The sequence below is a fragment of the Solenopsis invicta genome, chromosome 11 (assembly GCF_016802725.1).
Source record: "Solenopsis invicta isolate M01_SB chromosome 11, UNIL_Sinv_3.0, whole genome shotgun sequence".
Taxonomy (NCBI): Eukaryota; Metazoa; Arthropoda; class Insecta; order Hymenoptera; family Formicidae; genus Solenopsis; species Solenopsis invicta.
In genome coordinates, this window is record NC_052674.1 from 14722823 (window position 1) to 14740160 (window position 17338).

Here is a 17338-nt window from a genome sequence, read left to right on the forward strand (position 1 = left end):
CGGTAACGTCTTTACATATTTTATAGTATTTACAGCATATCACTTTTTTAATATAGTCACCTAAGCGTACTTATATTCTAATATGGCTACTATCAAAATTTTCATATGGCTACTATCAAAATGTTTCTTTGATAAATCAATTGTTACTCTAAAGAACTGCGTTCAAAAATTTTAGAAATATCATTGTATCTTTGTTGTTTATAATTATAACATTGTTGTTTATAATTATAATTGTTGTTTATAATTATAATTATATTGAATATTAAACAAGGATAAAACTTGTACTCGGACTTGGGGACCATACTCAAACAGAGCAATAAGTCGCAGAATCAACAAAATAACATTAAAGTTAATCGCGATTAATGAAAAAAAACTTGTAATAATTATTTTGCAGTTATATTGACATTATTTTAATATGATAACTTTTTATTCTATTAGGAATATATTTGTAATGTGTACAATAGAAAATTTATATGTAAAATGTACAGTATTTTATTTTTTTCTACATATATTAGGTGTTAAACTTAATTCTTGCCGCTTGCTACTAGAGGGTGCTACTAGAGGGCTCTAACGCTAGCGAGTTTCGACGATGAAGTCATATGTCTTTTGTAGTTTAGACATCGCTGAAAGTGATTTAATCCTCATAGATTAGATTACTCAACGCCAAAGACATTTTCCAATCCACTAAAAATGAATCGCGATAAGCTGTTTTTCCGACATGTGCTTCTTCATTACTTTGACCTCAAAAAAACCGCAGCTGAAGCGCATCGCTTATTATACGAAGTGCATGGTGATGAAACTCCATCGAAAAAAACATGTAGAGTTTAGTTTGAACGCTTCCAAAACAGTGATTTTGATGTGAGAGACAAAGAACGTTCAGGACAGCCAAAAAAATTTGAAGATGTCGAGCTGCAAGAATTGCTCGACGAGAATCCAGCCCAAACGTTTTTAAAGTTGTCGGAACAGTTAAATGTTACTCCAATGGCCATCTGAAAACGCTTGCATGCCATGGAAAAGATTCAGGAAGGGAAACGGCTACTACATGAGTTGTCAGAAAATGTCATTTCGAATCGTTTAACTATTGCGACTTCTTTGCTTGCCAGGCAAAGAAAAAAAAGTTTTTTGTGGCGCATCGTGACTGGCAATAAAAAATGGATTTATTTTGATAATCCCAAGCGGAAAAAATCATGAGTGGACCCCAGCCAACTATCCGCTTCAACGCTGAAAAGGAATATTCACGAGCATAAGACCTTTCTGTGCGTTTAGTGAGACCAGAAAGGTGTGCTGTATTATGAACTCTTAGGTTCAAATAAAACCATTACAGCTAATCGCTACCAACAACAATTATACCGATTGAGTGACGTATTGATGCAAAAAGATCATCCGTAGTCAACAATCGATGCAAAGTCATGTTGTTGCATGATAACGCTCGACCGCATGTCACGAAAAGCGTGAAACCGGTACTGCGCAAGCTTGAATGGGAAGTTTTGCCGCACCCAGCGTACTCCCCAGACTTGGCACTGTCGAATTACATCTCTTCCGATCGATGCAACACGCACTTACGGACACACACTTCTCCAATTAAAACAAAGTCTAAAAATAGGTGGCTGAATGGTTCGCCTCAAAAAACACTGTGTTCTATCGTTGTAGGATTGCCCTGTTGCCGGAAAGATGAGAAAAAGTAGTAAAAAATGAAGGAAGTTACTTTGATTAAGGTATTCATTCATCTTCCCTTCAAAACAAATCGATTTTATAGACAAAAAAAGCAGGAATTAAGTTTAACACCTAATAATTTAAGTCTACAAAGGACTCCACACAAACCTTATGGAAAATGAGTCTTAATGGATTTGATTAAAACTTTGAAAATTTATAGTTTACATGGTTTTGATGAAAAGCTCTCATTGCCTCAACTTGTTGCATTAAGTCGTTTAGGTTCTAGGGATAATTGAAAGTAGGAAATAGACGATTGCGTGTAGAAAATCATCTGATAATGCCTCCCTCTTCTATCCTCTTCCCATTCCTCTTTCTCTCTTTTTCACTTCCTCTCCCTTCTCCGCGCGCGTGTTTGTGCGTGTGTGCGTTGCGTGCATATGTTTGCATAAGTGCGTGTTGCGTGCGCATGCACACGTGCGTTACAGCAAAAATAAAAACCCTCGTCAGTATTTTTTGACTCTAAACTCGCTCTGCTGTACGCGTGTAAATGTGTGTGTGTGTGTGTGTGTGTGTGTGTGTGTGTGCGTGTGCGTGCGCGCGTGTATGTGTGTGTGGGGGGGGGGGGGTCTAAAACAACAAACTAATGTTTAAACATCAATAATATTTGGTATATTATCAGAAATTTCTCTAATATCGGTCCAAAAACAATCTTGTTTAATAAAAGACTGTATTCGCAATTTAGCAATGCAGCAAAGTATCAATTATGGATATCATATCGACCGACAGATGATCATGATATAAATGATGGAATGGATGTACAGGACGGTCTTCACATCCAAGGTTACTACTACACTTGCAAATCCGGTGCTTGAATTCTGGGCACATGTGCACATATAGCGAATGTTTTATGGTTTATTGGATACGCGACACGAACATGTTTGGTACTATGGTTGCTGATTTGCTTCAAAGGCATCGACATTCGAATTTTGAAGCTTTGAAGATTCGAAACTTTGATATTAAAATTTTCGAAATTCGAAGTTAACTTCAAAACTTAGAAGTTTCGAAAAATACGTTTGTGCCCCGCAAACTAAAATATTATTGTTGACAACTATTCACTACCGTAAGCACTAATTCTCAACTGCGGGTAACATTGTTTCATCACAACGAAACTGTCTTGTTTCTGAGAATATTTCGATAAATGTTTTTATTTTTCAAAATAAGTTTCTATTAAAATAAAACCATGTATTTTCATTAGATATAGTTTCAATAAAGAAATATTTTTACGTTTATTCTATTTTTTGCAAAATATTTTTTTATCATTCCCGAATATTCTTTCAATGTTACGATTAAAAACAAGCTAAAATATTTATTTTTTTAGAATATGTGTTATATGATGCAAGTTTCTAAAACATGTTATAACATATTGTAGTTGTACTAATCTTTTAATTTGCACAAATGCATTTTTCGAAACTTCAAAACTTCAAAGTTAACTTCGAAGCTTCGAAGATGCCTTAAACTTCAAAAAATCAAAGTTAACTTCGAAGCGTCAAATCCTTTGAAGTTTCGAATTTTCAAAGTAAGTCAAAAATAATAGCCCTTTGATATCCTTCATCGAAATTTCTTTATACTATTCACAATGCAGCGAATAGGCCACCGCAAAAAAATCCTGATAATATACCAAATGTTATTGATATTTAAACATTAGTTCATTGTTTCCCCCCCCCCCCACACACACACACGCGCACGCACGCACACACACGCACACGTACACAGCAGAAAGAGTTTGGAGTCATAAAATACTGCGGAAATGACGGACCCTAGGATACTCTCTGCTGTAACGCACGCACGCGCGCGCGCAGGCACGCACGCATACACACATACGCACGCGAAAAAGGGAAGAGAAAAAGAGAAAAAGGAATAGAGAGAGTATAGGGGAGAGAGAGAGAGAGAGAGAGAGAGAGAGAGAGAGAGAGAAAGGCATTATTAGGTAATTTCCTACACGCAGTCGCCTATTTCCTACTTTTAACTGTCCCTGGAGCCCAAACGGCTCAATGTATCAAGTTGGGGTAATAAGAGTTTTTCATCAGATCATGTAAACTTGTAAACCACAAATTTTCAAAGTGTCAGTCAAATCCACTAGGATCCATTTTCCGTTTATGCAGGATCCTTTGTTTTATAAAATAATCTTTTGGGCAGTTTGTCTATAATCTTTTTGTGATTAAACTGTCAAACAATTGACTCTAACAAGGGGATGACGCGGTGAATCACCCTGGGATTTTAACCTCAATTTTTTTAATTATTCTAGAGATGAAAAAAAAATTTATGTTTCCCGGCGTTTGATTGAATAGGCCTTAGTTTCGGAGTAATAAATTTGTGAAACTTGACTATACCGCAGCGCGCCGTATGACTCCCGATAACTCTTCTTCCAACCAGTACAGTTGGCTCCGTGGATTAGGTGCTTGCTTCATAATCATAAGACCTGGATTCGCTCCCAGAGATGGGCAATAATTTTTTTCTTTTAATGAGTTTTTTTATTTATGTTTATTTATTTTGATGACATTGATATAATATGCAAATTTTTAAAATAAGAAATTTAATTTAATATCACATTCTAAACATTAATTTAAATTTAATTTGAAGGGAACTTTAATTCAAGTAAGTATTTTAAATAATACATAAGTAATAATAATATAGATAGGTTGCCTTTATATTTTATCCATTACAAATAACTTATTATTATTATTAATTTATTATTTCAAATACTACTTGAATTAAAATTTACTTAAAATTAAATTTAAATTAATATTTAGAATGTGATATTAAATTAAATTTTCTATTTCAAAAATTTGCATACTATATCAACATCAACAAAATAAATAAACATAAATAAAAACATTAAATAAAAAAAAGTATATTATCCACCTCCGGGAGCGAATCCGGATCTTGTGATTATGAAGCAAGCACCTAATTCACGGAGCCAACTGCACTAGTTGGAAGAAGAGTTACCGAACTCATATGGCGCGCCGCAGTATGGCCAATTATCACAAATTTATTACTACGAAATTAAGGTCTATTCAATCAAACGCCAGGAGACATAAATTTTTTCTTTATCTCTAGAATAATTTAAAAAATTGGGGTCGTAATCCCAAGATGAGTCACCGCGTCCGCCCCTTGTAAGTAAATAAGCATTTACCTCTATCTCTATTAAAACTTCGCAGTTATATAGTAGTTTTTCTTACAATTTATTCTTACAAAATGTACAATTTTATAACAAAATACTGTGTTTTTAATCAAAATCAATTAAAAAAATTTTTGAGGTGATTACATTACCACCCCTGTTCCTCTTCGATCCATTATGCAGTGTCGTCACATTTACAAAAAGCACGTCTTAAATAATAATAAATGTAATAAATATTACATATCTTTGAGTCTGGAATCTATTAAACGACACTTTAATGAACATAATCGGTAGTTTCAATATAAAATATTAATTATTAACAAAGTTATTGAATAAAATATAAATAGATGACCATAATACCACCTTCTCTAACTATAAATATCTTTTATTGGGTTGACAACTAAGTGATTGCGGATTTTAAATAAAAAAGAAAATTCCAAATTTTTGCTTAAAAATATAACTTTATTCAATCACGTATTGTCCGTTTTTGTCGTTGATCTTTTGCCATCTTTCAAACAGTCATAATTCCATGTTCGTGAAACTTCTGATTTTTGCCAGCAAAAAACTGAAATAAATGTGATTTTACATCATCAGCATCATTAAAAATTTTACCATTTAAGGAGTTCTGAATAGAACGAAATAAATGGTAATCTGAAGGTGCAAAGTCAGGGTTATATGATGGATGTGCCAACACATCCCAACCTAGTTTCAATAATTTTTAGCGAGTGACCAAAGACATGTGGGACTTTGTATTATCATGCTGGAAAACAACACTGTTACGATTTGCCAATTCTGGCCGCTTTTCTTGAACTGCATCGCTCAGTTTGGCAAGTTGTTGAACGTACACGTTTGAATTAATTGTTTGGTTTTTTAATAAAAGTTCAAAGTGCAGAATTCCTTTATAATTCCACCAAACTGACAGCATAATCTTTCCTTGGTGAATCTCAACTTTTGGTGCCGTTTGGGTTGGTTCATCTTGCATCACCTAGGATCTTTTCCGATTAACATTGTTATAAACTATCCACTTTTTGTCGCCAGTTATCAGTCGTTTCAGAAATAGATTTATTTCGTTGCGTTTCAGAAGCAAATCGCAGATGCTAATGCGTTGCGTCAAATGAATTTCCTTAAGCTGATGAGGGATCCATAAATCAAGTTTCTTGACATAGCCAAGCTGTTTTAATCTTTTTTGAATGCATATATGCGATACATTGAGCTTCTCTGCAATCTCACGTGTTGTTCTATGACGATCTAAATCGATAATAGCCTTTTAATATGGATCTCATCAACTTCAACTGGACGACCAGATCGTTACGCATTTTTCAGCGAAAAATCAACAGAACAAAATTTGGCAAACTAATTTTGATACTGCCTTTTTTTAAAGCTTCATTTCCATATACGGCACATAACTTCTTGTGTACCTGCGATGCGTTCTTGCCTTTTCGGAAATAATACAATAAATGCGCGTTTGTATGTCTAAAATGCGCGTTTTGTTCTTTCATTTTTAAATTGAGATAAAAACAAAACTAAATAACTAATCAATACAATTTTTTTACTAAGTTAAAGGCAAAAGTACAAACAACAAGAAAACAATATAGGTTAGGTGCTTTGAACATGCTGACAAAACAAGAATTTTCCAAGGCTATGTATCTATCTATTGACAAAATCCGCACTTAGTTGCTAACCCAATAGATATAGCTCATTAAAATCAAAGATCAAAAATATATAAAAAATAAAGATAGAAATTACAGAGTGTTTGGCAACAAATGAAAAAAAGTTAACCTTTTCGTTACGAGCGTTTTGTTCACAGAGACGCTCCCACTAAACAAAACGTCGCGCCAAAAATGTACACGCAATCATCAGTGGTCGGATTTATGTCTTACTCCTACAAAAATTGCTTTGATGACATTTATTAGAAGAGAAAGAACTTTCCTTAAAAGAAGATCTTTATAATTTCTTAATAAATTCATTTTTATGGAAAGCGACTACAGTTGTTCGTCGTAGCAAAAGGATTAAGAAGAAATTCTAGATGATAAAATGATTTAACAATGAAAATCAAGAACACCAAACTTCCCTGTCAGCCAAACGTGAACAAACAGATTATTCGGAAAATCTGCTATCAATTTTTGTTGCTAGAAAAGCAATAGATTTCATATAGACTCTGCAATATCTGCAATGTCAGCAAACTGCTGTCAGAAATAAGACAGGAACTGTTAACATTTAATTCCAACAGAAATCGAACAAATAGTGTTGACAAGACTGTTGTCAGATTGGCCGCAGAAATTAAGCATAACCTGCGTAACGCAATCTGACGATAGCAGAAATTGAGCACCGCGTGCTGACAAGACCTGACGTCAAATTAGCGGCAAAAAACGAGCAAGATTTATGCGACAATCTGACAGCAGACTGGCAGCACCACGCAAACACGCCGTGCTGCCAGCACTTAATGTCAAATAGGCGATAGAATTAGAGCAAGCAACCTGCACAACACAATCTGACGGCAAATTGTTAGCACAAATCGAGCATCCCGTGTTAACATCGTCATGTCACGCTGGCAGCAGAAATCAAGCAAACCGGGCTGTTTTGCATATTTTTAAATTGTGACGTCACTTCATGAATTTATTAAGGGCCTATTTAGAAAAATTTGCATAATTGAATGCATAAATACTATATGCATAAAGAAACTAATTGAAACATTTTCTTATGCATTTGATTAATTATTGGACCAATCAATTTCTTTATGCATATGTTCTGTCTGTTTCTGTTTTTGTATTCTATACGCTGCAATTTCTATCTGCACCTGTCCGCGATTACTTACAGGAATCCTATTTGTATCTATCCGCATTGTATTCGTCGAGATTTCTACCCGCATATATAAATAATTAAAACCCATTCATGGCCATGGTTTGACTAACAAAAATAGTAAAAAAAATTAAAATTAAAAATAGGACCAAAGCATGAAAAAACATTACTGATGTAAAAAGAACTTTTCAAGACTCAATTTTGCAACCAATTGGTATAAACAAATTATTAAACAAATTCAAATAAGAAAGCCTATTCGGTCATAGCTAGATCTTAGTGCTTTATATATACGTGTGATTTTATATACTTTCTCAGACTCAATCAAACTGCGCGCTGTTACTTTTGGTCATATAACACAGTTATGATCGAATAAGAGTTAGTAATATCACTTTTATTGAATTAAAATTAATTTAATAATACTTGATGTTTACTAGCATCTATATTAACCCTTTCTCCCACCCTCCTAAAAAAATTGTAAAGAATTTATTGCGAAAAATATCACCTCAGCCAAGGTTCGAACCTGGGACCTTCCGAATCTCCGGTACGGGTGTTTTAGCCAACTCGACCACTGAGGCTGTGGTGATATTTCTCGCAATAACTTAAATTAATTTTAATTCAATAAAAGTGATATTACTAACTCTTATTCGATCATAACTGTGTTATATGACCGAAAGTAACGGCGCGCAGTTTGGTTGAGTCTGAGAAAGTATATAAAATCACACGTATATATAAAGCAATAAGATCTAGCTATGACCAAATAGGCCTTCTTATTTGAATTTGTATGTTAGGTACATGTATCGGTCGAATATCTCTCTAGTTTCAAATTATTAAAAATTTACTCTAAAAGAGAACTGATCGCGCCAATCGATTCTACAGAAAAAATTACTAAAGAAACGTTGCAAAAATAAATTTTGCAACTAATTTGTTTATAACAATTAAGAAAACGTTATATGTTTCTTGAGTCATTGTTCTTATAAAATCGATTGGAGTAATCAGTTTTCCTCTACAGTCAATTTTTAGTAATTTGTTTATAACAATTAGTTGTAAAATTGATTTTTGCAAGCGTGCTTTTTACGTCAATGTTTTTTATGCTCTGGTACTATTTCAAATTGTTGTTTTTTGGACTATATTAGTTTGGGCAAGAACAAGTTTTAATTATTTATATAGTTTATATAAATTATTTTAAAAATATTTAAAGCTAAATAATCAAACGGCTAGTGAGAATGTTCGCGCGATACTCAACACCTAAGTTTCTTCCTGTTCAAATTAGCTTTACTTCAAATATAATTTTTTATTAACAATATCACAAGTGTACGATTAGCACAGTGTTAGCGTATTAGGTTCCCCTATAACCATTTCTACAACTGCAAAGGTTGGTAACAAATTTTGGTACGCATATACGAGGTGTGTTCAAAAAGTATCGCGAATTTTGTGTTTTTTCAAAAATTATTTATTTATTCATGAATATCTATTTTGTCCCCTTCAAAGTAATCCCCATGAGATATTATACACTTGTGCCAACGGTTTTTCCAATCTTCGAAGCACTTCAAAAAATCTTTTTTTTTTATCTTGTTCAGCTCCTCCTTCGATGCCATCTTTATCTCGTCAAGCGTAGCGTAACGTCGTCCTTTCATGGGCCTCTTCAGTTTAGGGAACAAGAAAAAGTCACAGGGGGCCAGATCTGGGGAATACGGTGGCTGCGGCATCATTAGTGTGTTGTTTTTGGCCAAAAAGTCGCGCACAAGCAACGATGTGTGAGCAGGGGCGTTATCGTGGTGCAAAAGCCAATTTTTGTTCTTCCACAAATCCGGGCGTTTCTGGCGGATTGCTTCGCGCAAATTGCGCATAACTTGCAGGTAATATTCCTTATTGACCGTTCTACCCTGTGGCAAGAACTCATGATGCACCACGCCCCTGCAATCGAAGAAAACTGTCAGCAAAACTTTCACATTCGACCGAACTTGGCGCGCTTTTTTCGGTCTTGGTTCGTGCGGCAGCTTCCATTGAGATGATTGAGCTTTGGTTTCCACGTCATAACCATAAACCCACGATTCGTCACCAGTTATGACCCTCTGGAGCAAATTTGGGTCGTCGCGGACAGAGTCCAACATCTCATTAGCAATGTTCATGCGATGCTGTTTTTGGTCGCAATTGAGCAATTTTGGTACGAATTTCGCGGCGACCCGTCTCATGCCCAAATCATTGATAAAAATCGAATGGCACGAGCCAATCGATATGTTTAGGTCCTCAGCAACTTCTCTAACGGTGATTCGACGATTGGCCAATACCATTTTCTCCACTTCATTAATTTTTTCGTCTGTTGTTGAAGTGCTCGGGCGTCCGGCACGCTCTTCGTCGTTCACATCTTCTCGGCCTTCTGAGAACATTTTGTACCACCGATAAACGTTGCTTCGGTCCAAGGTAGCTTCTCCGTATGCCACAGTCAACATTCGGAATGCATCCGCGCACTTAATTTCGTTTTTCACACAAAATTTGATACAGGTTCTTTGATCCATTTTTTTGAATAGGTAAAAATCGAAGACGATCCAAAACACGTGCAAGCAAAGCAGCTGTCAACAATTAAGTGAACATTCAAAATGGCCGAGCTTGTCGGCATAAGTGAGAGACATGAGTACCAACATAACGCCACAAAAAGATCGAAATTCGAATATACGTAACCCGCGAAAATTCAAAATTCGCGATACTTTTTGAACACACCTCGTAGTCCGCATATAGTCCGCATACATTGGTATTTCCGGTACTGTTAGCAGATTTGTAACAAATATACTATAACCTTGTTGGCAGAGTATATGACAAATTGGCGTTGAAAAGCAAGCAAATCTGTTGAAAGTTTTGACGACAAATTTATAACAAATATTAAACAAGTTTGCTATTGCAAAAATGTTAGCAATTTTTACGCAAGAAAGCAATATTATCCCTTTGTCAAAATACACGACAGATTGGAAGTTAATAACAGAGAGATTTGTTGTATGTATGATTGACAAATTGATGGCAGATAGTAAGCAAGCTTGCTATTACGAAAATGTCAGCATTTATCACACAAGAATGCAATATTAGTTGAGTTCCGTAAAGCGTATAATGCGCATGACATAATCCTTGTTGATCATCAAAAATTAAACAAGAATAAAATGTTACATTACATACATCATGCTCTTTACAAAATTCGGCCATTATCTTTTTGTCAAAACAATTATGCAACTAATTTGTTTATAATAATTATAACAATTAAGAAAGCGTCATATATGTTTCTTTAGTAATTTTTCCCGGTAAATCAATTGGTGCAATCCATTTTCCTCTACACTCATTTTTAAAAATTTGTTTATAACAATTAATTGCAAAATTGACTTTTGCAACGTGCTCTTTACGTCAATAATATTTTATTATGCTTCGATACTATTTCTAATTGTTATTTTTTGAATAATCTGGCCATGGGCAAGAAAAAATTTTAATTATTTATATAGTTTATATTAAAAATATCTAAAGCTAAATAATCATAGGGTTAGTAATAGTGTTCGCGCTATATTCAAAACGCAAGTTTCTTTCGGTTCAATTCAATTTTACTTCAAATAACTTCTAATTAACGATATCACATGTGTACGATTAGCTCAGTGTTAGTGTGTTAGGTTGTTATTCAGAAATCTTAGGTTTGAATCCCACCGACATGCCTTTACAAAAATTTATAAAATAATGTGTAATTGTAATAAGTAAATTAAAATGTTATATGTGAAACAGTGGATACAGATTAAGCTATAAAAATAATAAAATCTGTTAAAAAAAAAATAAATATTTTGTTGGTCTCGGAAATATCAGATTTAATCTGTACTTGGTGTCATTCTGTCACGTTTGAAAACAGATTTGGTTTGTATTTGGCATTATTTTGTCAACGCATTCTTTTGATAACAGATTTGGTTTGTGTTTGATACTATTTTGTCATCACATTATTATTATCAAATTTGTTCTGGTATTGGTTTCAATTTGACTTCAGATATGTTTGTCAGATTTGGTTTACATTGAGCATTCTAATGTAGACATAGTAGGATACGGTTTTGGTACGAAATTTCTCTGAAATTTGGTGCCAATTTGATATCCTTTTGCGTACAAAATGTTTGCTGGGTTATTGTCCCGAAATCTTAGGTTCGAATCCCGCTGCCCCAAATGCGTTTTCAAAAATTATAAAATAATGCGTAATTGTAATTAGTAAAATAGAATGCAAATTAGATTAACCTATAATAAAAATAAAAATTAAATCTGCAAGAAAACTAAAAAAAAACTTTTTACAATAAAAATTTTTGAATAAAAATGCTAGATTTCTGCTGCCAGCGTGACATCAGATCTTGTCAGCACATGGTGCTCGATTTGTACTAGCAGTCTGCCGTCAGATTGTGTTGCGCATGTCATTTTCGAATTCTGCCGCCTATTTAGCGTCATGTGCTGGCAGCACGACATACTCGCTTGGTACTGTCATTTCACTGATATAAAATATCAAGATTCTGTCAACAAAACGTAACAGATTGAGATCAGTTGAGTTCAGTTTGCTAACACGTCTTGATGAAATCTGCCGTCAACCTGCCGACACAGTGCATTTTGTTGGGCTTAAAGACATTATTCTTTAATTATAAATGTTTAAATATACACTTGACTAAAGCTCGTGGATATCTAAACATTATAATTAGTACGAATTAGCCTGCATTAATATTTTGTTACTATTTGTAATTTTAAACATTTAAATAACCTCGTATATAAAGTATATGAATATTTATATTAACAAACAACTTCTTAATCACAATACTTTATTAACCCTTAAACACACCGATCCTGTAAAATATGGAAATACGTTTTCGTGTGTGGGAGACTTTTTCAACTTTGAAAAGCTATAATTTTGATTACAATCAATACTTTCTACATTTTTTTTTTTTTTTATGAAAGTTCAAAATCTTAGAAGTGTGACTGCACAATTGGCATTGCCAAAAAATAATTTATTGTGAAGTTATAACAGTTTATTAAAATTGTGAAGTTATGGCAAAACCATTAAGCAAAAATAAGAAATTGGTCAAAAATCCACTTTTCCTTCAAAAAATCATATCTTCATAATAAAAAACTTTTAAAGACTTTCAAATACGTTTTAAAGCTAAAGAGTTATATTTTTAAAATAAAATTTGGCAAAGTTATTCCTTTTAAAAAGTATAATTATGTAACATAGAAAATATGAGGTATTTTTAGGCATCTAAAAATCCACTTAAAAAAAAAAATCATATCTTTACAACAAAAAACTTTGAAGAACTTTACAATACGGCGTTTTAAAGTTAAAGATTCATACTTTCAAAAGAAAATTATATCATTGTCATTTCTATAAAAAAAATGTACTTATGTAACAAGGCGAATATGAGGTATTTTTGATTAAATCATGTCTAAAATTGAAAATTGATGTGTTTCATGATATAATTCGGAAAAACTCCCTTTTTTTACAGCATTTTATAGTATTCCAATTTCAAACAGAGTATATGCGAGTAACATCCGCAAACCGACTTGTTCAAACGTATTTTGTTCAGCTTTTTTATATAAAATACTTACAAAAAATGTTTCACTTACATACTATATGGGTCGCATTGACCCTAACAAAACTTTGCTGTCGTACCGTTTAAATTCTAGTTGACAAAAAAAGTTGATCAATCATATCAATCGAAAGAGGAGATTTCAAACTTTTTTTACGTCTTGGTCCGAACCTCCTATCTCATTCCGTCCTCACACAGGAAGCGTTCAAAACTCATATGAGGTCTCTCAGAGCCACTTATGTGTTTAAGGATTAATACGTTATTCTTAATTTTGATTAAGAATATTCTTTATTCTTTACTTATTCTTTGCTTTATTATCTAAAATATTTCTTAAATTTTCTCTCATTTGTTGCCGAACATGTATTATATATAATAATATATTTTATATGATAAAAAAAATATAAAAGCGGACCTTCAAATCAATGTCGACAGGTATCACTTTTTTGGTCCGCCTACTAACATCCAAATTTCTCCCAGATGGTTTTGGCAATGATTCGTATTCATTGGTATCCTCTCCCTTCTGTGTCATATCTGAAAAGTTAATTTCGCTCTTAATATGACAATTATGTTTAGATTTATACTCATTACGTCAAAATGCACTAAAAATCATTTATAATATATGTTGTTATATAATGAGATGAAGAGATTTGATTTAGAAATGGGTAAAAAATAAATGGAAGAAATGTACAATTTTTTAACAGATACATGGATAAGAAGAAATAAAATCAATATCAAAGAATATTAGAAAAACGATTAGTAAACTATTAGGATAATTATAAAAATTGATTTTAAAAATCAAAAATTCTCTGAAAATTTTAAATTGTCGCGGTATTTTCTGATAGAAAACCTTGTAATATATGTGTTATGTAACACAAAAAAGCGTTACTCAGAGCTGGATGTAATACAATGTGATATTTGATCATTTATTTTTCATAAGACTCAATGATAAAAAATAATTTTATTAAATATAGAAGAATTTGACATTAATATCTTACAAATTATTGTTTTTAAAAGAGCACAAAATTTTTACAAAAACAAATACATGAACATTCATTAAACGTTTATTTTCACTAGCATATAATTTATGGTTAATAGCATGAGGATCTCAAAGTTCGTCCTCGCGTTTAATTTCGTCCGTCAACCGATTTCAGCTATTAAATGCTGCAGCTGGTGAAGATGGAAATTTTTACTAAAGACGACACTAGATAACTGACAACAGTGCTATGAATATCCATTTATTTCACTCGACATTATACCGTTGTTGATTCGTGTACACAATGCACTATAATATTTGTAAATTTTTCAAGTCAAATTTCAGCATCTAAGGTATGCGTTTTCATCACTTGCTTATATCTAGATGTAATAGATTATTTCTATTTTGAGATTATGAAGTGACGATCTTGTTCTGCTATGTGAAGGCTTTTAAACTAAAGATTCTAGGTAAATATACAAATTTTTATAAGTTTTTATATTTATTTGTTTTTCAAAATAAAAAACCTTAAGAGATCGAAATTTAGAGTCCTATTTTCATTAAAGATATAAACAACTAGCTATATTTATATAACGTTTATTCTATAGTATTTCTAAATATTCTTTAATAAATATACATAAACTATTTATTTGAGAAAAATTGGTGATAACTGTATCAGACTGTATCAAATATTTCATTGTAATCAATTGCTTCACAAATATTGTTTATACCTACTGTATGACAATGAGATGAATGAGATGATTACCTGTGACCGTAATACGCCTTCTACGCGACTTACGATTCCTATTAGGAGGTAAGACCCTGATGTTGGGTCTCTCCTTGGCAATCCTTTGCCGTGGTTGCGGTACCGGCGGTACATTTTGTCTTCTACGGTTTGCTGCTGCCAGGATGTCGTCGCTAGTTGCCAAAGCCCTCTGATCCTCCGATTGTAACCATTGAGCCGCAACATCCTGTGCAGACTCCTGCTCTTGTTCTGGTTGCGAAGGTGGTACTTCCCCGAGAACTATCATGCGAGACTCTCTGTTTACGTTGCCTAATAAAAAATTGTAAATTTAACTTAAAAAAAGTGTACAAAATTTAATTCAAGTGTACAAATATAACTTTCAACTTATATTTCTAAAATGTGCATATTATACAGAATGATTCTTAAGCAAATATAACAAATCAAAAAGAATATTTCTTAACTCATTTTAGGAAGAAAAGATATCACCAATACACGTCATTATTTTCATCCTTTCAAAGAATATGTCAAAACATCATTAAAGAAAGATATTTGTATAAGATAAAAGTATATTCCCTTCCATGGCATTTTTTTACAAAGATGTAGAAAGCTTTATAATTCTATTCTTTTTAATTCGTCGAAAGGCTAATATTTAATTTTGTTTTTTTTCCAAATCCCTAAATTCAAATTTCTATAAGACTTGTGACTCGTAAAACTATAACTAAATTTTTCATTTGTACATTATTATAGCTATGTACAATAGAAACAAGTATTTTTGTAAATTTTTAAATTATATCCAGTCAACAAAATGTTAGCACTGTGTCGGCAAATTGGCGGCAGATTCGATCAAGACGTGTTAGCAGATTGAATTCAACTGATCTCAAATTCTGCTTATGTTCTGTTGACAGAACCTGTTGATATCCTGTATCAGTGAAATGACAGCACGCCGTGCTGCCAGCACATGACGCCAGATAGGCGGCAGAATTCAAACATGACTTGCGCAACACAATCTGACGGTAAACTGCTAGCACAAATCCACCACCCTGTGCTGACAACATCTGATATCACGTTGACAGCAGAAATCAAGCATTTTTATTTAAAAATTTTTATTATAAAAAAAAATTTTTTTCAGTTTTTTTTATTTACTTCAATTTTCAGATTTAATTTTTATTTTTATTATAAATTAATCTAATTTTCATATATTCTATTTTACTAATTACGCATTATTTTACAATTTTTAAAAACGTACTGGCGCCGGCGGGATTTGAACCTAAGATTTCGGGACAATAACTTAATACGCTAATACTGAGCTAATCGTACACTTGTGATATCGTTAATAAAAAGTTATATTTAAAGTAAAGCTAATTTGAATAGGAAAAAACTTACATGTTGAATATCGCACGAACATTCTTACTAGCCCTTTAATTATTTAGCCCTAAATACCTTAAAAATAAATTATATAAACTATATAAATAATTAAAACCTGTTCCTGCCCATGGCCAGACTAATATAGTAAAAAAACAACAATTGGAAATAGTACCGGAGCAGGAAAAAGTATTAATGATGTAAAAAGCACGCTTGCAACATATGGATAACATATGCAAACATATGCATAAAGAAATTGATTGGTCCAATAATTAAGCAAATGCATAAGAAAATGGATCAATCACTTTCTTTGTATGTTATTATGTTATTTATGCATGCAATTGTGCGTGCAAAAGTTCGTCTGAATAGGTCTTTAATAAATTCGTGAAGAGTGACGTCACAATTTAAAAATATGCAAAACAGCACGGTTTGCTTGATTTCTGCTGCCAGCGTGGCATCAGATTCTATTAGCACGGAGTGCTCGATTTGTACTAACAATCTGCCGTCAGATTGTGTTGTGCAAATCTTGCTCTAATTCTGTCGCCTATCTGACATTAGATGCGGGCACGGCGGATTCGCATGGTACTATCAGTCTGCTGTTAGATTGTCGCGTAGATCTTGCTCGTTTTTTGCCGCCAATCTGACGTCAAGTCTTGTCAGCACGCAGTGCTCGATTTCCGCTGCCAGTCTGTCGTCAGATTGTGTTGCGCAGGTTATGCTTGATTTCTGCCATTAATCTGACAACAGTCTTGTCAACACTATTTGCTCGACTTCTGCTGGAATTAAATGCCAACAGTTTCTGTCCTATTTCTGACAGCAATTTGCTGACATCGCAGATATTGCAGAGTCTGTGTGAAATCTATTGCCTTTCTAGCAATAGAAATTGATAGCAGACTCTACGAATAATCTGTTTATTCACGTTTGGCTGACGGGATATATATGAACACGGATTGGTTGCTCAAAAATAGTGAGAAAAATTAGTTTTAGTCCTGAAAAAGTGAGAATAGAGAGCATATTTGCAAAAAAAAGCTTTCCTGGGCAATTATATGTTAAAAGTT

The 17338-nt window shown here is 33.2% G+C and overlaps 1 protein-coding gene across 5 annotated transcripts in view; it reads right to left on the minus strand.

The window, feature by feature from the left end:
• Positions 1-17338, minus strand: part of LOC105203442 (protein spire) — a 330825-nt gene that overhangs the window by 107738 nt on the left and 205749 nt on the right. For 4 of the 5 annotated variants that reach the window (XM_039455090.1, XM_039455089.1, XM_039455093.1 and 1 more), the window contains 2 exons: positions 14940-15227; positions 13616-13734 (listed from right to left, as the gene is read on the minus strand). In XM_039455090.1, the coding sequence (XP_039311024.1) occupies positions 13616-13734; positions 14940-15227 (407 nt within the window). The remainder of the gene's footprint in view (positions 1-13615; positions 13735-14939; positions 15228-17338) is intronic. The other variant, XM_039455091.1, reaches the window with a different exon arrangement.